The sequence below is a fragment of the Pleurodeles waltl genome, chromosome 1_1 (assembly GCF_031143425.1).
Source record: "Pleurodeles waltl isolate 20211129_DDA chromosome 1_1, aPleWal1.hap1.20221129, whole genome shotgun sequence".
NCBI classification, from domain to species: domain Eukaryota; kingdom Metazoa; phylum Chordata; class Amphibia; order Caudata; family Salamandridae; genus Pleurodeles; species Pleurodeles waltl.
The window spans coordinates 388,096,735-388,113,482 of NC_090436.1; the positions used below are offsets into that span (position 1 = coordinate 388,096,735).

The 16,748-nt window shown below is 45.9% G+C and overlaps 1 protein-coding gene and 1 long non-coding RNA gene across 2 annotated transcripts in view; one reads left to right on the forward strand and one right to left on the reverse strand.

The window, feature by feature from the left end:
- The window catches only part of DMGDH (dimethylglycine dehydrogenase), a 458,426-nt gene extending 445,988 nt beyond the window's left edge, over positions 1 to 12,438 (forward strand). The window contains exon 16 of the mRNA XM_069223293.1: positions 11,857 to 12,438. Coding sequence (XP_069079394.1) covers positions 11,857 to 12,072 — 216 coding nt within the window. The 3' untranslated portion in view covers positions 12,073 to 12,438. The remainder of the gene's footprint in view (positions 1 to 11,856) is intronic.
- The window catches only part of LOC138284491 (uncharacterized), a 192,779-nt gene that overhangs the window by 67,508 nt on the left and 108,523 nt on the right, over positions 1 to 16,748 (reverse strand). The gene's annotated exons all lie outside the window — the stretch shown is intronic.

Here is a 16,748-nt window from a genome sequence, read left to right on the forward strand (position 1 = left end):
TGTTGGGACCTGAAAGATCGGAGCACCTGAGTCCTCGGTGAGCGATGAGGCACCGCAAGGGCTCCGCAAGGGCTGTGAGAAGCTCAGAGGCGGTGCTCTGACAGCAGCGTCCCCCACATCTGGCGGCCCAGAGGTGAGAGCAGCACTCCCGGTCATGGCTGCTGTGAGAAGGCCTTGAAGCCGTAAGAACAGGCAAGCAAGAGCAGACTGGAGCCGCACGGGGCCGCGGGCACGAGCGGCCTAGCGGCAGCGACTCTCAACCTCAGCTGCAGCGACGCAGAGTGGGGAGCAGAGTGCTGGCGCAGGTGGCATGCCGCATCCTTGCATCAGTGTGGCCCAGCGCCCCAAGCGACAGCAACTTGCTGGGACGGATTGAGGACCTGGGGTGGAGGAGGCCCAGGTTGTGAGTTGTACAGCAGCGAGACCCTCGGGGGAGGCCCCTGGCGGTGGAATAGTAGTAGAAGAGGAGGCCACCCGCGATGGGCCTTGGCTGCAGCATGGAGAAATAAGGCTGCAGGCCTTAACATTGTAAGGCCACAGGAGGCCTATTGAGAGACTTCGACTATCTGGATGGGTGGGGCCACCTTGCAGTGACACAGGGCGCTACAGTGAAACCCTTGACCAAGGGCTGGGGTCGAGTAACCCTATCAGATAGGGAAGGCGCAACTGGCAGAAGGACCAGTGATACCAGAGGTCCTATGGGAAGAAGTACCCTGCAGAGAGGACAGGAGTGAAGCGTCAGGGTGACGCAGGACTGTGCATCCGTCTGCTTCGTGGGAAATGAGACGCCCCCGTGAATCCCGAATTTGCCTTAGAGAGGAGGGACAAGAATGAAATTGGTGGCTTAGCAGACCCTCATCCACAAACCAGTCAGAACACTGACAGTTCGCATCAACACGGCTGGAGCCCACAAACAACCAACCATGGAGCCACAAGAAGTGCCAGATTTTCACATTAACCAGACCACAACAGTAAACCATTACACATAGGTCTCCTGCAGGGTGCAGATATGCTGCACAGAGGAGGACCTCGCATGTGGTCATGGGGAACTCCTAAGAACAGGAGCCTACCCTCCATACAGCACCAAATGGGGAAAGCTACCAAGAAGAGAGATGGAGATTTGGGAGACCCCCTTGTGGACAAAGCCAACCAATGAAATGGCTGAGCCAATAACACCCTCCATAGCGGAGATGACAACCTCTGTGCCAATGCTCCAAGACGTACTTTAGACCATAGCGGCCTCACTAACAGCACTGGAGGTCAAAATAGACACCCTGAGTATAGACATTAGGCCTCCTTCGGGTCGACCACTGGTGCTTAGCGGAGAGAGTTACCACGACGGAAAAGGAAATATCAGCAGCAACTCCTGGCTTGCCTGTAGTGGATGGACGTTTGACTGCTGTTGAAGCCTGTTTAAAAACACTAGAAAATAGAGCGGAAGATGCCAAAAACAGAGCAAGACTCAACAATATTAGGGTGATAGGACTTCCCGAGAAAGCTGAAGGACCAGACATGGTGGACTATCTGGAAGAATGGCTCAAAACTGTAGTAGCCTCTGAGGGACTTTCACCCTTCTTTGCGCTGGAGAGAGCCTATGGAGTGCCTGCTAAAACAGCACTGCCGGGAGCTCCCCCAAGACCGATGCTAACGCGGCTACTTCACTTCAGAGACCGAGACTACATACTACGACAGGCACGACTTCGTGAAGATCTGAAGTTTGAAAACAGCAAAATATCAATATTCCCTGACTTCTCTCAAAGGTCAATGCCAGAGGGCAGCTTTCACTTCTGTGAAACAAAAACTCAGGGAACTAGAGCTCCCATATTCCACGCAGTTTTCAGCTAGGCTCCGGGTGGTCACCCAGGTGGGGGGTGGAATTCTTCAGCACACCGCAGGAAGCGTGGGCCTAGCTATAACTCTTGCCAGACACCATCGCAAGCGTCCCTTCTCGACACCAAAAGAGGATACCCCACCCTAAATCCCGTAGAAGACAGCCATCATGCAGGATTGACCCACCCACACCAGAAGAAGCGCAGGAGGAATGCCTGAGGGTGGTGGCGGTGGTCGCATCGCTGGACGGGGCATCACAGAGAACGATGTCCTCGAACCGACGGGTGTGTGAAAAACACAGTCTCCGACAGCAAGACCACGGCTTTGACCCGTTCGAGTGTGGTTCTGCCAGTGGTTATTCCAGGCACCACAGATGAACTCATATAGAAGATCAGCGGAGTGCTGCAGTTGCACTCAATTATGACCCTCAGCTACCAGCCCACTGGCTGGCCCCTACCAGGTGACATGAAGCTCAATACACCCTGCCCCCATACTGTCAGCAATGACGCTCTTACCACGTTACCTAGATATCTTATATGCGCATTGATGTGAGTAGGGCTCCCTTGGGGTGGGACTGGAGCCTCAAAGTTAGCCAATGTGCTCTCCACTCTACCGCTAATGGATACTACACTGAATATCAAGTTCCTCCACATGGAATGTTAGAGGGATTCAATCCATGGCTAAAAGACACAAGTTATTTTCATACCTCAATAGACGGGGACCCAAATAGCAATGCAAGAGACGCACTTAAATGCTGTTGAGGGCTGTGCTCTTCAAAGACTATGGAGAGGCCAGGTACACTGAACCACTTATTCGGCTTATGCCAGAGGGACTTTAATATGGATTTAACATGGGGTACCATACCAACACACGGCGACTTTCATGGACCCATTGGGACGCTACACTATAATTATTGGAAAGTTAGACGGGAGAGAGATAGTACTGGGCAGCATTTACGGTCCCAATACTGACCAGGTGGGATTCCTAGCATCCATCTCCGAACAATTGGCAGCACACTTAACGAGACCTATATTGTTGGGGGGAGACTTTAATTGCATAGCAGACGCGACATTAGATAGGTCACATCCTCCCTGCCCTCTTCACCGAGTACCAGAGCAGTTCACGGGTATCACACTTGGCAGAAGGACTGGGGCCTGGTCAACTCTTGGTGCATTCAACACCCAGACCATAGGGACTACTCCTTTTACTCACCAATGCATGATTTACATGTAAGGTTTGATACATTCCTATGTTCACCAGATATACACAAGCTGACACACCTGACCGAATATCTAACCCGAACGCTGTCAGATTGCTAATTAAGCTGGAGTGGTCCCGGAGCCATGCACCAATTCCCCACATGGCAGCTCCAGCCAGCTTTGTTGGAGGATCAGGTTTTTACGCACACCGTTGGCGCAGTGATAGATGCTTACTTCGAGGTCAATTACGGCTCATCAAATTCAAAATTGACAGAGTGGGACGTGTTTAACGTAGTCATTAGAGGGAACTGCATCTCAGCAGCTGCCGGCGCACGCCAGACGCTACTACATGATACAGCGAAAGCCTAACAGGAACTGCCCACACTTGAGCAGAAACGCCCTCATGCCTCAGAACTACAGACTGCACTCCTCACAGCACGAGAAACAGCAGCGGTATTAGTCGAAAGGCTACGTGGTTACGACTATAAAGCCTATATTGCATGTGTACACTCGGAAGGGGATCGTGCAGTTTCCTTACAGGCATGGTTAGCGAATCCAGCACATAGGGGCTCAACTATAGTTGAATTAACCCATCCCATGAGGCACAGTATACACACCCAGACTACAATGAGTTGCAAATATTATGCTGATCTTTACACGAGCAAAGTCCTACCAATGGAGGCAGAGATCCACAATTTCTTATCACATCTCACACTCCCAACAATCTCTGAACAAGAGGCGACAGAGGTGGGGGCAGCGATTACTCTAGCAGAAGTGGAAGCTGCCATTGTCTGTATGGCACGAAAGAAAACCCCGGGACCAGACTCCTGATAGAATTTTATTCGACATATATATCTAAAGTAGGCCTGAGACTGGTTGGGGTAGATGAAGAAGCTAAGGAATGCCATACTTTCCTTGCATCAGCGTGAGAAGCCCTGATCATTCCTCTGTTGAAACTGTGGCTGGGCAAACTCACCACATTGCTCTGTATGCCGATGATCTCCTTCTCTTAGGGGGTGCGGGGGATGCCCTACATGGAGCTCGCAGCCTGTTAGAGCGGTTTGGAGATATATCTGGACACAGTAAAATCGTAGTAATATGACTTTCTGGGCGACCATACCACTATCCGTGGCAGGACGAGTGGCACTCTTAAAAATGATAGCACTACCCCGCCTGTTGTACTTTTTCATCACTCTCCCGCTATGGGTCCCGAGAACCTTCTTCAAAGAACTGAACTCCATGGTCATAGGCTTCCTGTGGGGGACAGGCAGGCGGCGATTGGCACTCACGGTTCTGCCGCGACTACACGAGGAGGGAGGAATGGCTGTCCCCGAATTCGAAGCATACTATTTAGCGGGCCAATTACAATGGCTGACCAGATGGCTAGCCAGCCAAACAATGACTGTTAGGGAGATTACCCCTCTTACCCCAGACCTTCACTTTCTGACTAGGGTTGTCCTCCACCTGGGCCCCCCGCCTGCCTCGGGCTCCAATGAGTTTAAAGTGATGCACAACTGCTGGTGCCGACATCTCCGCAGATCACAATGTATCACACCCTATGCACCTGAAATACTACTAAAGTGTCTGCTGGCGTTACCGCATGAAGGGGATTGGAGGAGAATATCACAATGGGAGATGGCGAGAGCAACCACCATGGGCACCCATTTCAGCGATAATGTCCCCGATCAAACCAGTCCATACCATGTACATGCACTGGCATCTAAGGTGTACAAAGACATTGTGAGTACCCAGGCTGGCACCAGTCATGTGTTCAGAGCCCACTATTACAACGGTATTAGTTGTATATCCAACAAAAATTTATATGGCTTAGGTAACAGAGATCAACGATCATTGGTGAAGAAAAACCTGTGTGAACTGGTGGAGCTGGCCACATAAGCATCCTGCTGCCCTCGGATGTGCCAGGAGTGCCCATGGATATGGTATGCATTCAATGATAGGCGCACGCCTCCATAGTAATGCCTTCATTTATGCCCAGCACAAACACCGATGTATTCAGTGCACCAAGATTTACTGTTGATGCACTTAGTCAAGCAGCCGCATCAGAATATACATCGGATGCAGCCCACACCTGTTTCATTTTAAAGACTTTTCCAAAGCTGTGCATCAGGAACATTAAAATTAACACGCTAAACGTGATCTTATAAGGTGCGGAGACGGTATTAAAGCCTAACACATGAGAGAAGGGCACCAGAAAAAATGACAGTGTACCAGTTATGCATAACAAAGTATAATTTTGTAAAATGAAAGAGCGAACCGAGGGTTCATCAGAAAGGCTAAATATGGCGAGGGCAGGGGTGCGTTAGCAGTGGATTCTGACACCCAAATGTGATATTTAAGGGTGAAACAGAAAGGATTACGTTCCCAGTAAAAAGTCCAATGTAATTGACTGAAGGCTAATTATCAAATCTCAGCCTTTATGTGCAATATCTTAGTGAGGAATAGCCGTAATGCGGTGATGTGTGCATCCCGTAAGAGTGTGATGAGACTGTACCTTTCTTGTCCGTATGTAATAGGTCACTTGTTGATAGAACCATACAGTTGTAGGGAATTAATGAATGATGACCAGGGGAGCGTTGTATATTGGTTATTTATATTGGAAAGGGTCTATTCGTACTGCATCGTGATGCAAGTGCTTTGCAAGGTAAATACTCTCGTTGCTCTGTGTGTGATGTCAGTACTCGTCATAAATGGTTTCGGTCTAAACAGAGTTAAAAATGTAGGCCTAAAGAAATAACAGGCTTAGATATTGTGATGGACTAAAGTTGGGAATATGTCCAAAATGAAGGTATTCCTGAGGAGACTTACTAGGGTGGGTTCTTGCTATGATAATAATTGTATAAATGTTTAGAGGAACACATTCTTCCGGTGGTGATCATAGGAAAGTATAGAAGAATTGGTTCGTCAATATCTGGTCCTTGTCAAGCCAGAATGGGAGTAAGTGAAGCTAGGCTGGTTTGTGGGAGAAATGTATTCTAGGCAATGTCCTGCACCCTCTATGGTCGCTTGCACATGTTCTTACAATGTACATCTTACCTCTGCACATACTAGAAGTTAGATTTGTAGTGAGGTGCTGGAAACAAAGTTACGAATTGGCCTCTGTGGGGACTCCTTATTTTTCTCTAAAGAATACCTTCATATAGTTTCACTCCTTAATCCCCTCTGTCTTATTTGTCATTGCAAACTCAGCATCTCTCTGGTCTCAGACACAGCCTTATCTGTCACCTTAAGTAGTAGTTCTGCAAACTAAGGATCCCCTTTGACTTTTCATCCGATATATCGCCCCTTGTATTGTTTCAATTTAATGTAATTTACCCAAAAGTATTATGATTAACTTTATAGTATGTCAGAACTTGAATACCCCCTGTATTCTACAGCAGTGGTTCCCGACCTGTGGTCCGGGGACCCCTGGGGGTCCGCGAAGCCTCCTCAGGGGGTCCGTGACTGCTTAGAAAACTAAATAATATTTACAGATTAGCCCCTCAGCTTTCAGTGATGATTCAGTGAGGGTCCCCGGGTTCCAGTAATGATAAAGTGGGGGTCCACAGAAGTCAAAAGGTAGGGAACCACTGTTCTACAGCAACTGTCCATTTCATTATTGGTACAGTCCGCCAGCCTGGACCCCCGCTATTCAGATTCTCCATCACTGCTTTTATCCCAGTTGATTAGCACTGGGGATGCTGTTCTATTAAGAGCGATGAGCATGGACCCCCAGACAAGTTCTGGTGGGATGAAGAATCAGCAGCACTTACCACCACTGCCAACCAACTGCTCTTATAAACCTAAAAAAAACATTTGAGTCTGTCACTACTGCGTTAACAGGGGATATAACAGCATCACAATGTTGGACGCAACCTGTGTAAAAGTTTGTGTTGTTTTAAGGAAGTGTCTCTTTAGCTGTATGTGGATAAGCCATGGCGGTGGAAAAGTAACAGCTTAACCAGCAGAATTCATCCAGGTTTCTATCCGCTACTCAGTTTGAGGCAAACAGAAACCTTATTGGAACTAAAAGTTTAGAAATCCGTCGGTGGATGGTTAAGGTATCCTGGTTTAAAGAGAATACAGTCATGTCCAGCTGCAGCCTCAAACGCCACTACGCCAAATTAAATGCTGCCTCCAAACAAATGCTCATGTGAAAAAAGAATCACGGCAGGGACTTTCGCTTCAGTTAATATTGAAACTTAAAATGTCCAGGCCTAAAGACCGTTGTCCCATTATCAAAAATGGGCAGTGTGAAATAAAAGGGTAGCAGCAGGAGACCAGCATGCAGTGTCTCTGGTCTTCTCGGTTTCCTTACCCAAAGTAATGTAAGTTGTGAGTGGGTTGAATGTGGGGGGGGCGGGTAGACGGCCAATCACGTTAGTGGGCTCATCCGTTATTTCGACTGTGAGTTCTGTGATTTGTATTGTCTGTTCTCTCAAAAGTGAACAGTGCAAGAAATTATAGCACAGCACCAGGAGAATCCCAAGCAATGTCCTTTCACTACCATATTGACTACTGTACTTCAAAGGCAATATCTATTGGCCACCTAACAAAAAATGAATATCCAGCTCCTGTCCTGTGACACTTCGGTAAGCGGTCGAGCTTGTTGTTCATAGAAGCTTCCTGGGTCTATGGATCTCATGATGGACCTCTTCTGAAACAGATTGTCCACTGCTGGGCCCCAGCATGTTCATGCCCTGTTACCTGACACCTTTCAATTGCCCTGTACAGCATCTTGACTAGCTGTGAGCAACATCCGAGTAGAGCTAACATTATAGACTGGGGTCCTCCTGTGGTACTCTTCACTGATCAGAAGGGACAATTGTATCTCCTGATCTCAAAAACCTCTGCCTGTCTTACCTGCCTGATGAAATAATCAATCAGTGCTGCAGCAGGAGAGATGCTGCATGAGTCGAGAGCTGTTGCCTGCATTCTGCCCACTGATTGCTCAGGATGGAACCTAAAGGATGAGAGTCGAGCATATTTAGGCTAGCACATTGATAATCAATAATGCTTGTATAGCATTTTGCTGTTACTGCTCCTGAGAAGTTTTGGTTAATCATGTAGTTTACCTCCAGTCTGGAAAGAAGATGCTTCTTAATTCTTTAAAACCACTGTTAGACCAGCATCTTTTGCGTGGTTTCCCTTGTATTTTTGCCTCTGCTTCCTGTATTTTTGACTGTGTTGGGCTTTGTTTTTGCTGGTTGTGGTACTCTGGGCACTTTACCACTGCTGACCAGTGCTAAGGTGTAAGTGCTCTCTGTGTAAACTGCATTGGTGATTGGCTTTTCCGTGATTGGCATATTTGGTTTATTAGTTAGTCCCTAGTAAAGTGCAGTAGAGGTGCCCAGGGCATGTAAATCAAAAGCTACTAGTGGGCCTGTAGCACTGATGGTGCCTGTAAACATGTCTCAGACCTGTCACTGCAGTGCCTGTGGGTGCAGTTTTGCACTGCCAATTCGACCTGGCAAGTGTACCCACTTTCCAGGCCCAAACCTTCCTGTTTACTGTATGTCTCACCTCTACGGTAGCCCCTAGGTAGCTCCATGGGCAGCGTGCAGTGTATTTAAAAGGTAGGACATGTACTGGTGTGTTTTACATGTTCTGATAGTGAAATACTGCCATATTCGTTTTTCACTATTGCAAGGCTACATGGGGACAGTCTTTAAATATCTTAAGTGCAGTGTCCCATTGGGATCCGATATAGATGTGGAGTTTGGGGTCTCTGAACTCACAATTTAAAAATGCATCTTTTGGTAAAGTTAGTTTTAATTTACAGTGTGAAAATGACACTTTAAGAATGTGGGCATTTTCTTGCTTAATCATTCTGTGCCTCTTCCTGTTTGTGGAATCCACCTCTGGGTCAGACTGACAGTTGGGCTGTTTGTGAATTCCCTCTAGAGCAGTGGTCTTCAAACTTTTTAATGCCGCCCCCCCCCACCCCCCCCCCCCCCAGTTGAAAAATAAAAATCATTGCCCCCCCTCAGAATTATACACAATTATTTTAGAAAGATGGCAATGTTTAAATAGGTCTAAACCTATTTAAACATTGCAGTTAAGTACTGTTACCTTTTTAAATCTGCAATAACATGCTTCTGCTTAAAACAAAGGCATGTTATCTGTATAATATGGGATCACTTGAGGCCCCCCAGTTTGAAGACCTCTGCTCTAGAGAGTGACACAAAGGGAGCTGGGGACTGTCCTGCATATCCTGATGAGTCTCCTGGGCTGGAGTGGGGAGGGAGGAGCTGACACCTGCACCTGAAAGGGCTGTGCCTGTTCTCACATGATGCAGTCTCCGATCCCCTGGTGTGTGTGTCTGGGGACAGGCCTGGGCAAGGCAGGATCTTGTCAACATCAGAGACTTTCCTTTGAAGTTTGCCTACTTCAGTGGCAGATATGGGTGTAAGTAGTGGACCCAAAACCCCACTTTTAGAACACTTCTGGATCAAGAAGAATCTCTGTCAAGGAGAAGAGCTGAACAGCTGAAGGAGGAGTACTGCCGCTTTTCTGTGTGCACTTTGCTGGGTTGGCCTGCAGTTGCTGCTTCTGCCCTAGAGAGGACAAAAACTGGACTTCGCTGTGTTTCCTACTTGTGAAATTTCTTCAAGGGCTTGGACTGAGCTTGCTTCTTAAGTCTCAGGGACAGTAAAGACTTCACCTACTAGCCTCTGGGTTAACTTGCTGTGGACCCTAACTTGGCAGGTGGTGCCTATTCCAGTTTTTGGGCCTTTGGTAGTGAAAGCTGGTTGAAAATCAAGAAAAATCAAGTGCACTGATCCCACACGATGCCCAGACTGATGCCGCTGCCTGACCCTGCCCACAGCCGAAGCCGAGGTCCTCGCTGCAGTGCGACGACCCCGATTGACATCGCAGGCCTGGCACAGCAGCAGCCCTGCTGACGTTCCGTGACTTCGTGAGTCCCCAGTGCTGTGTCGTTGATGTCCGCGACACCCAACTCCGCCACCGTGCCTGCAGCCTCATGGTGTGACCGCGACCCTATGAGGTCACCCCACTGCTTCTCGACCCGCTGGACATCGACCCCGCCAGAGCGTAAGGGTCTGACACTTCGCACTGACGCTGCCTCATCTTCCCTGCTCCACAGGAAGGACCACACGCTTTTCACCTACGTCTCCACTCCACTGCTCCACAGCACCGGAACCAATGCTGCACCGGATCCACCGACACCTCTGTTCCCTGACTCTGTGCATCAGTTTGTTTCCCCACTGTTACTGTACCTGGGGGTCCGTCCGACTCCATATCCAGCGCCATTGGCATCAGATTGTGGGGGAACGACCCCGTCACGCCGCTGTGATAAAACCAAATTGAAGCATTTGTGTTTCTAAGTGCTATATTTAAGTGTAATCTTTGAAAATTCATAACTTTGCTTGTGTCTGTTGGTTTTTTGTCGTTTTGCTCTTGTTTTACTCAGATAAATATTGGCTATTTTTCTAAACTGATGAGTGCTTTTGTGGTGTTTTCACTGTGTTACTGTGTGTATTGGTCCATATACATTACACATTGCCTCTGAGCTGAGCCTGACTGCTTGTGCCAAGCTACCAAGGGGTGAGCTGGGGTTATGTGAGGTATGTATCTCCCCTACCTAGACTAGAGTGAGGGTCCTAGCTTGGACAGAGTGCAAACTGACTGCCAACCAGAGACCCCATTTCTAACTTCTACCTATCAAGATTTTACATTTTTCTACGTGGATTGTGGTGTTGTAGTTGATACTTATAGGTAACATAAGCTGGATTGATTTTAATTCTGAGCTAAGTATTGGGCGCTATAGATTCTATAGGACTGAGGTGGTATGATTGTACCAGCTAACTTGTGACTATGAAACATTTGGCATGTAAAAATAAAATAATAATTTTTTGTAATAGAATATCCCATGCCCCATCTTTGAAGGAGGTAAAAGCTGGAATACAGTTCTCTTAGTTCTGAACTGCAGAAGCACCTATTGTTACGGGCACAAAACTCACTACGGACTGACCCACAAAGCACTGAACAGCCAAACTTCTAAGCGAGTACTTCATATCTTATCACCTATTAAAGAGATCAAATTAATTGCTTTATTCGGCAGCGGAGTTTTTGTGGAAGTCATTTAGCATTCTCTTACATGGCAGTGCCCGTTCAAATAAACAGTATTTGCAAGCCGATGTTCATTTAAGTCTAAAGATCTTGATTACTAGGGTCTATGATGGACTGACATTACAAGATTTTCAGAACTATGCCAAAGCCGGGATTTTGGATTCAATCGATTTCAGCTCTGCAAGTAGTTTTAAATGCACATCAGCAAACCGTTCGGTATATGTGTTGGCAAAATACGAAATCGATCACCCCATTCACCCCAGCATTTTATGCTACTTCCGGAAAGAGGAAGTTTTTGTCAGGGAGAATATCTGTCCCTGTGGAGGGAAAACGGAAAATAAGTATTGGGCCAAGCTGCTGTTCTGCTTATTTTCAAACAGGCAGATTTTCCATAGTGGGAATCGCCAATGATAAGGTTGAGTTTCCAGCCATATTACTGAAATATTTTAGAAAGATGTATATTTTCAGGACCTAGTCCTCAAAAAACGGTTTTGTGAATCATAACAGAATGGTACATAAGAGACAGACATACTAATTTCTGCTCACGTTTTGGAGAATTTATAAGATAATCTCGAAATTGTTTTTTGTATTTTTAGATCGCTTCTAACTCTTAAATCGCATCATTCAAGGAAACTCGAGAATTCAGGAAAGCTTGCTATTGTGGCTTATAGTGGCATAACTTTTTTGATCCACTTACAATTTGTAAATAAAAGTAATTTTTCTGCTTGAATTGCAGGTTGTTGGAAACACGACATCCGGAACCTACAGCTATGGTACCCAGCAGAGCCTTGCGTTTGCCTACGTGCCCGTAGAACTTAGCAAAGTAGGACAGACACTAGAAATTGAGCTTCTCGGCCATCACTATCCAGCGACTGTAGTCCCAGAGCCCCTGTTGTTCACTGAGCCAACAAGAAACCGCCTCCAGAAAAAGGATGGGAGCGCCAAGGCTTGAAGACAGACAAGACCTTAAAATACATTGAAAGATAAGGTGCTACACACACTTGTATTGCCCACAGCAAAAGCTGCCCTCCTTCAGGGCTAATGCCATATTTCCTTGATATTTGAAGAGGAACACAGCCTCTTAGACTTTTCCGGATTTCTGCAAATGTGATATAGAAAGTGGATGTTGAAGCATCTCAGCAACTATGAACTCCAAAGCGATGCAACCCAGTGGATGAAAGTCTCTGGCTGTACAACTCACTTGTCTGATGGTTATTCTTTTCATCACACAAAGGCCCATGAAGACACTGGTGTTACCTTTTTTTTTTAAGGCCTTGGAAGATTTTAATAGCCTCGTTACCTCTGGTCTTTGGATTAGAAAAGATTGAACATGCTACTATGTCATGTCTTTATGAAGCACTAAATGTTTGAAAAACTGACTTGTTATTAGGGCGTGATCTTTACGTAGCTAAAAAAATAATGCATAACTACTCTTCTGCATACAGCTAAAATAGATCAGATTTTCATAGTAGGGATTCCTAAAGTTATCTAAGAGTGTTACCTACTCTCTGCAACAATCAAGTTGAATGTCCACTGTCCGTCGCGTTAGCACTGTATCCATAACATTCACTCATGAGCTTGACATTATGCCAACAGCATTGTGCAAGAGTACTGAACATTTATCCAGTCGCAGACAATCTTTTATCATTGAATCAATTATCCTGTACCCTACCGGATATAACATTACACTGCTGTATTGCTGAATTATCCAGAGACAACCCTGTGCCATTGTATTTATAAAATATTGTACCATTAACGTTTTGCGAAGTTGGGATAGATTTCACCATGAAAGAATTTATAGTATTACTTCAAGTTTCCAAACTATAGGTGTACAATTGGTATAGCTAATCCAGGCTATATATGTAAATATGTACACGTGTGTGTGTGTGTGTGTGTGTGCGTGCATATAATATATATATATTTTTTTTTTCCACCACCAATGATCGATATGTACAGCGCACACTCAGTCGTTGCAGGTAACAGAGGTCGACCTTCCTCTGTAAATATTTCACACCACCTGAACTTCTCAAATTAAAAATTCCATGCTGCACTCCAGGGAACTATTTTCCTTAAGGTTATTTCTTTATTAGGCTTAATAGGGGAAAATCATTCTTTGGAGTGCAGCGTGGAATTTCTAATTTAAGAAGTTCTGGTGGTGTGAGATATATATATATATATATATATATATATATATATATATATATATATATATATATATATATATATATATAGTATAAAATCAAAGATGTTGACTTTTAAAAGGTTTTTGCAAATGATGCATGCCTCCTGTGATTAGCCTCGTATGTGGTCAAGGGCAAAATGCTGTTCTCTGATCCAGTTTACATCTCTACAAAATGCTTCATATTTTCATAGATGTTTTCTGACCTGTATCAATGCACCAAAACATGATGTGCTATCTGCTCCATATTAGCAGTGTAATTGAATAAAATATTTATACAAGCTGACCTGCCTGTAATATTGATATCTCGAGGCTGGTGGTGGTGTTTTAATTCAGCAGCGTATGCCTTCACTTACAGGAGGTGAGACGACTTGTTCTGAGGGCCAATGAAAATGATCTGTTGATTGTCATATGTGAAGGTCACAGTGTACATTTCCCAAGAGAGCTTTAAGCCTCTAGAAAATGAGTAAAAGCTTAAATAGAATATGTCACTGGAAAGCTGATTTGAATAAAAAGCGCTTTTCAATACTGAATAATTAATGCAAGCTGACACCACCTTATTTAAATCTGAATATCATTTTGTAATGCACGTTATATTAACCTAAGTGCTTATTGCATAGAGGTTGTGTCGCCCGGCGTGAAATTTCAATTTAAAAAAGTATTTTATTTGTCATGTTTGTCTAGTTTGCTGAGCCAATTACATGTAAAGACCACAAATGGTAATTGTGAATCGTTCAAGCTCTTTTTCTGACTATCCTGCAGAGCGCTGGGATATTTTAACATTTTATCGGGCAAGATGGCGCGAATTAGGACAGACCCGTGTTTGAAGGGAAAAGGCCCAATTTGAAGTGAAAGGTCTGCATGAACGACGGCTATAAGAATAAACCGATAACCCCGGCCTCACTAATACAGACAACGTAATCCCAACATTCCTGCCTTTAAAAACCTTAAAACCCCAGAAGTCCCCACCCCAATCAGATACATCCTAATATCACCTTTTAAGACCTTGAACCATCATCATCAAATCCTCACAAGCCTGCTTCCTCCTGACAGCCCTTAGGCACCTTGACCCTGCCCCTCCTACATACAGACCACACACTGTTCCTGTTTATCACAACCCAAGCTGAATCTGCCCACTCAGTAATGATCCAACCCTGACATCAGCATCACCACCTGCTTGCCTCCAGCACCAGGAAAAACCTGCTAAGATATTTTCCTGTCCCCTTCACATACTATCTTGGCATCTACCGCTCATCTAACTTTCTACCCATCCAAAGTGACACCCATTGTCCAGGAAATAACTTCACACAGTTTTCTCCAATAGTACTCAATTCCTAGCATAGATAAGCCATCCCCATCAGTCCGAAACTGTGACTGATCTTCCATGTCCGTGGCCCTATGGATACTTCTCCCAAACCTATTCAAAGTACAAAACCACTGCATCTCTCCATTTACTTTTTGTTGCCTTCTCGATTGCTGCCTTCCTTTCGGTCAACTGATCCCACAATATAACTGTATCTGACCAAAAAGAATTCAGCTTCAGTAAATTAGCCTTCCTAGCTTTTAGCAGGATATCACAGTTGCACCATGCTTTTTCTACCAAAGAAATTCTGCTTCTATCAAGTACCCACGATCCATACTGATACTCTATAAGACATAATGCCAGAATCGTAGCCTGCAAAACAAAGAAAACACAAATGCAACATTAGTCAGCTAACCAAGAAAATTCTTCTAGCCTAATACAACACCTACAGCAATCTGACTTCCACCTGCCATCTCAACAAGTATGCTTCCGTAGCAGCCCCTATCCTGGAGGAATAAGTACCAAACTATAGTGGACAAACCACAAATATTGCCAAAGTTTTTCTAAAAACAGACCAAACTTCAAAAGCCGAATCCCATCATCATTAAAAAAAAAAAACTGCACCAGGAAAGCATCATCTGGCCCTCAAAAATGTAGTGCACGCCTATGGGGCACAAAACCTTTTCTCTCTGTTTCCTTAAATCTTAAACAACATCCTTTACCCATGTGGTCATTTTTTAACTGTCTCACACGTGCAAACCGCTGTCAGCTTCTCTGACTTTCTTGCAGCCTAAAGACAATAGCTTTGACATCCATAAAGCTCCAAACAACCACACCATGCACAATTTAAAAAGACTTCAGATCCTCAAATCCAGAATACAATACTTCACCTAAAATATTATTTAGCATGTCAGTTGTTTAGAGGCAGCACAACCCTGTACCCTGGCCCAAGCCATCAAAATTCTCTTCCCCAATTCAGCCACCCAAGGCTCGTAGCACCTAAACTATTCTCCATAAAAAAACAGCCCTTATTAGTCTACCCGAAATTGACACTGAATTGTTTTTAATTAAACTTATTATAAATTGAACTGCACCGTCCCACCTCTCCTGTAATTATGATATGAACTCCCTCTCTCTCTAAAGCTCAACTAACCAAAACTCCTGGCACGCTTGCAATAGCTTCTCCTGTTAGACCACGCTAAAGATTTCTTCACTAATTGGGGGGTGCTAGGGAGCCCGGCCGCAAGATGGCCATTGCTCTGTGAGGCTCTGCCGGCTGGAGCTGAAAATCCAGCATTTATCCTGTGTTTACCCAGGCATTGGGGCATAACAGAACGATGCCTGGAATACTGCATTGCTGTTGCCTCCACCAAGCCCCAACAGAGCTGCGGGAACACTGCAGAATCGCATATCAACAGATGCTCCACCTGTGGCAGGGTTTGCACCTGCTATCTTGCTGGGCCCATTGGTGGCCTATGGGGGCCGTGACGAGAGGGCAGGCGAGCGGAGTGGTGGCTCACTGTAGAGTGACCATCTGCGCCACCTGGAAGACGAGAGAGGATGGACGAAGCCCCAGTGGTGAGTGGATTAGGCCGTGACCAGCCCGGACTGGCTGGTGCCCATGGGGACAGCCCGACAGCTGCGTAGCCTACCACTTCTCACCCGGGAAGATCCACTAGGAGAGGCTGGGCTGGCTTGCGGCGGGAGAGAGCTGCTTCACCCAGTTTTTGGTGGCAGTTGTGACGGAAGAGGGCCCCAGGGGATGGAAAATGCTTCACAAGAATATAGCGCGCTCAAAGACCAATCCCAGATAAAGGCTGACGATTGGTGTCCCACATGCAGAGATGTGCAGTCGATGGACTGGCTGTCTGAGGGCCATATCATAAGGAAACTACTGTGGCGAGTACTCGGACATTGAGAACAGCACTATTCTCGCAAGAGGCATGGGGCAGCTGGAGAGATGGGCAGGATCATTGGCTCGCCCATCTGGGAACATCTGATGGGGAACTGCCCCACCTGACGAGGATATTTATTAGGTTTTTGACTTGTCCAAGGGGGCTCTTGCTACCCCCTCAGCTTGCACACACACACTACGCACCCTTGTGGCAGAGTGGCAGATTATTCGGAGACCTCAGCCAGGCCCCTG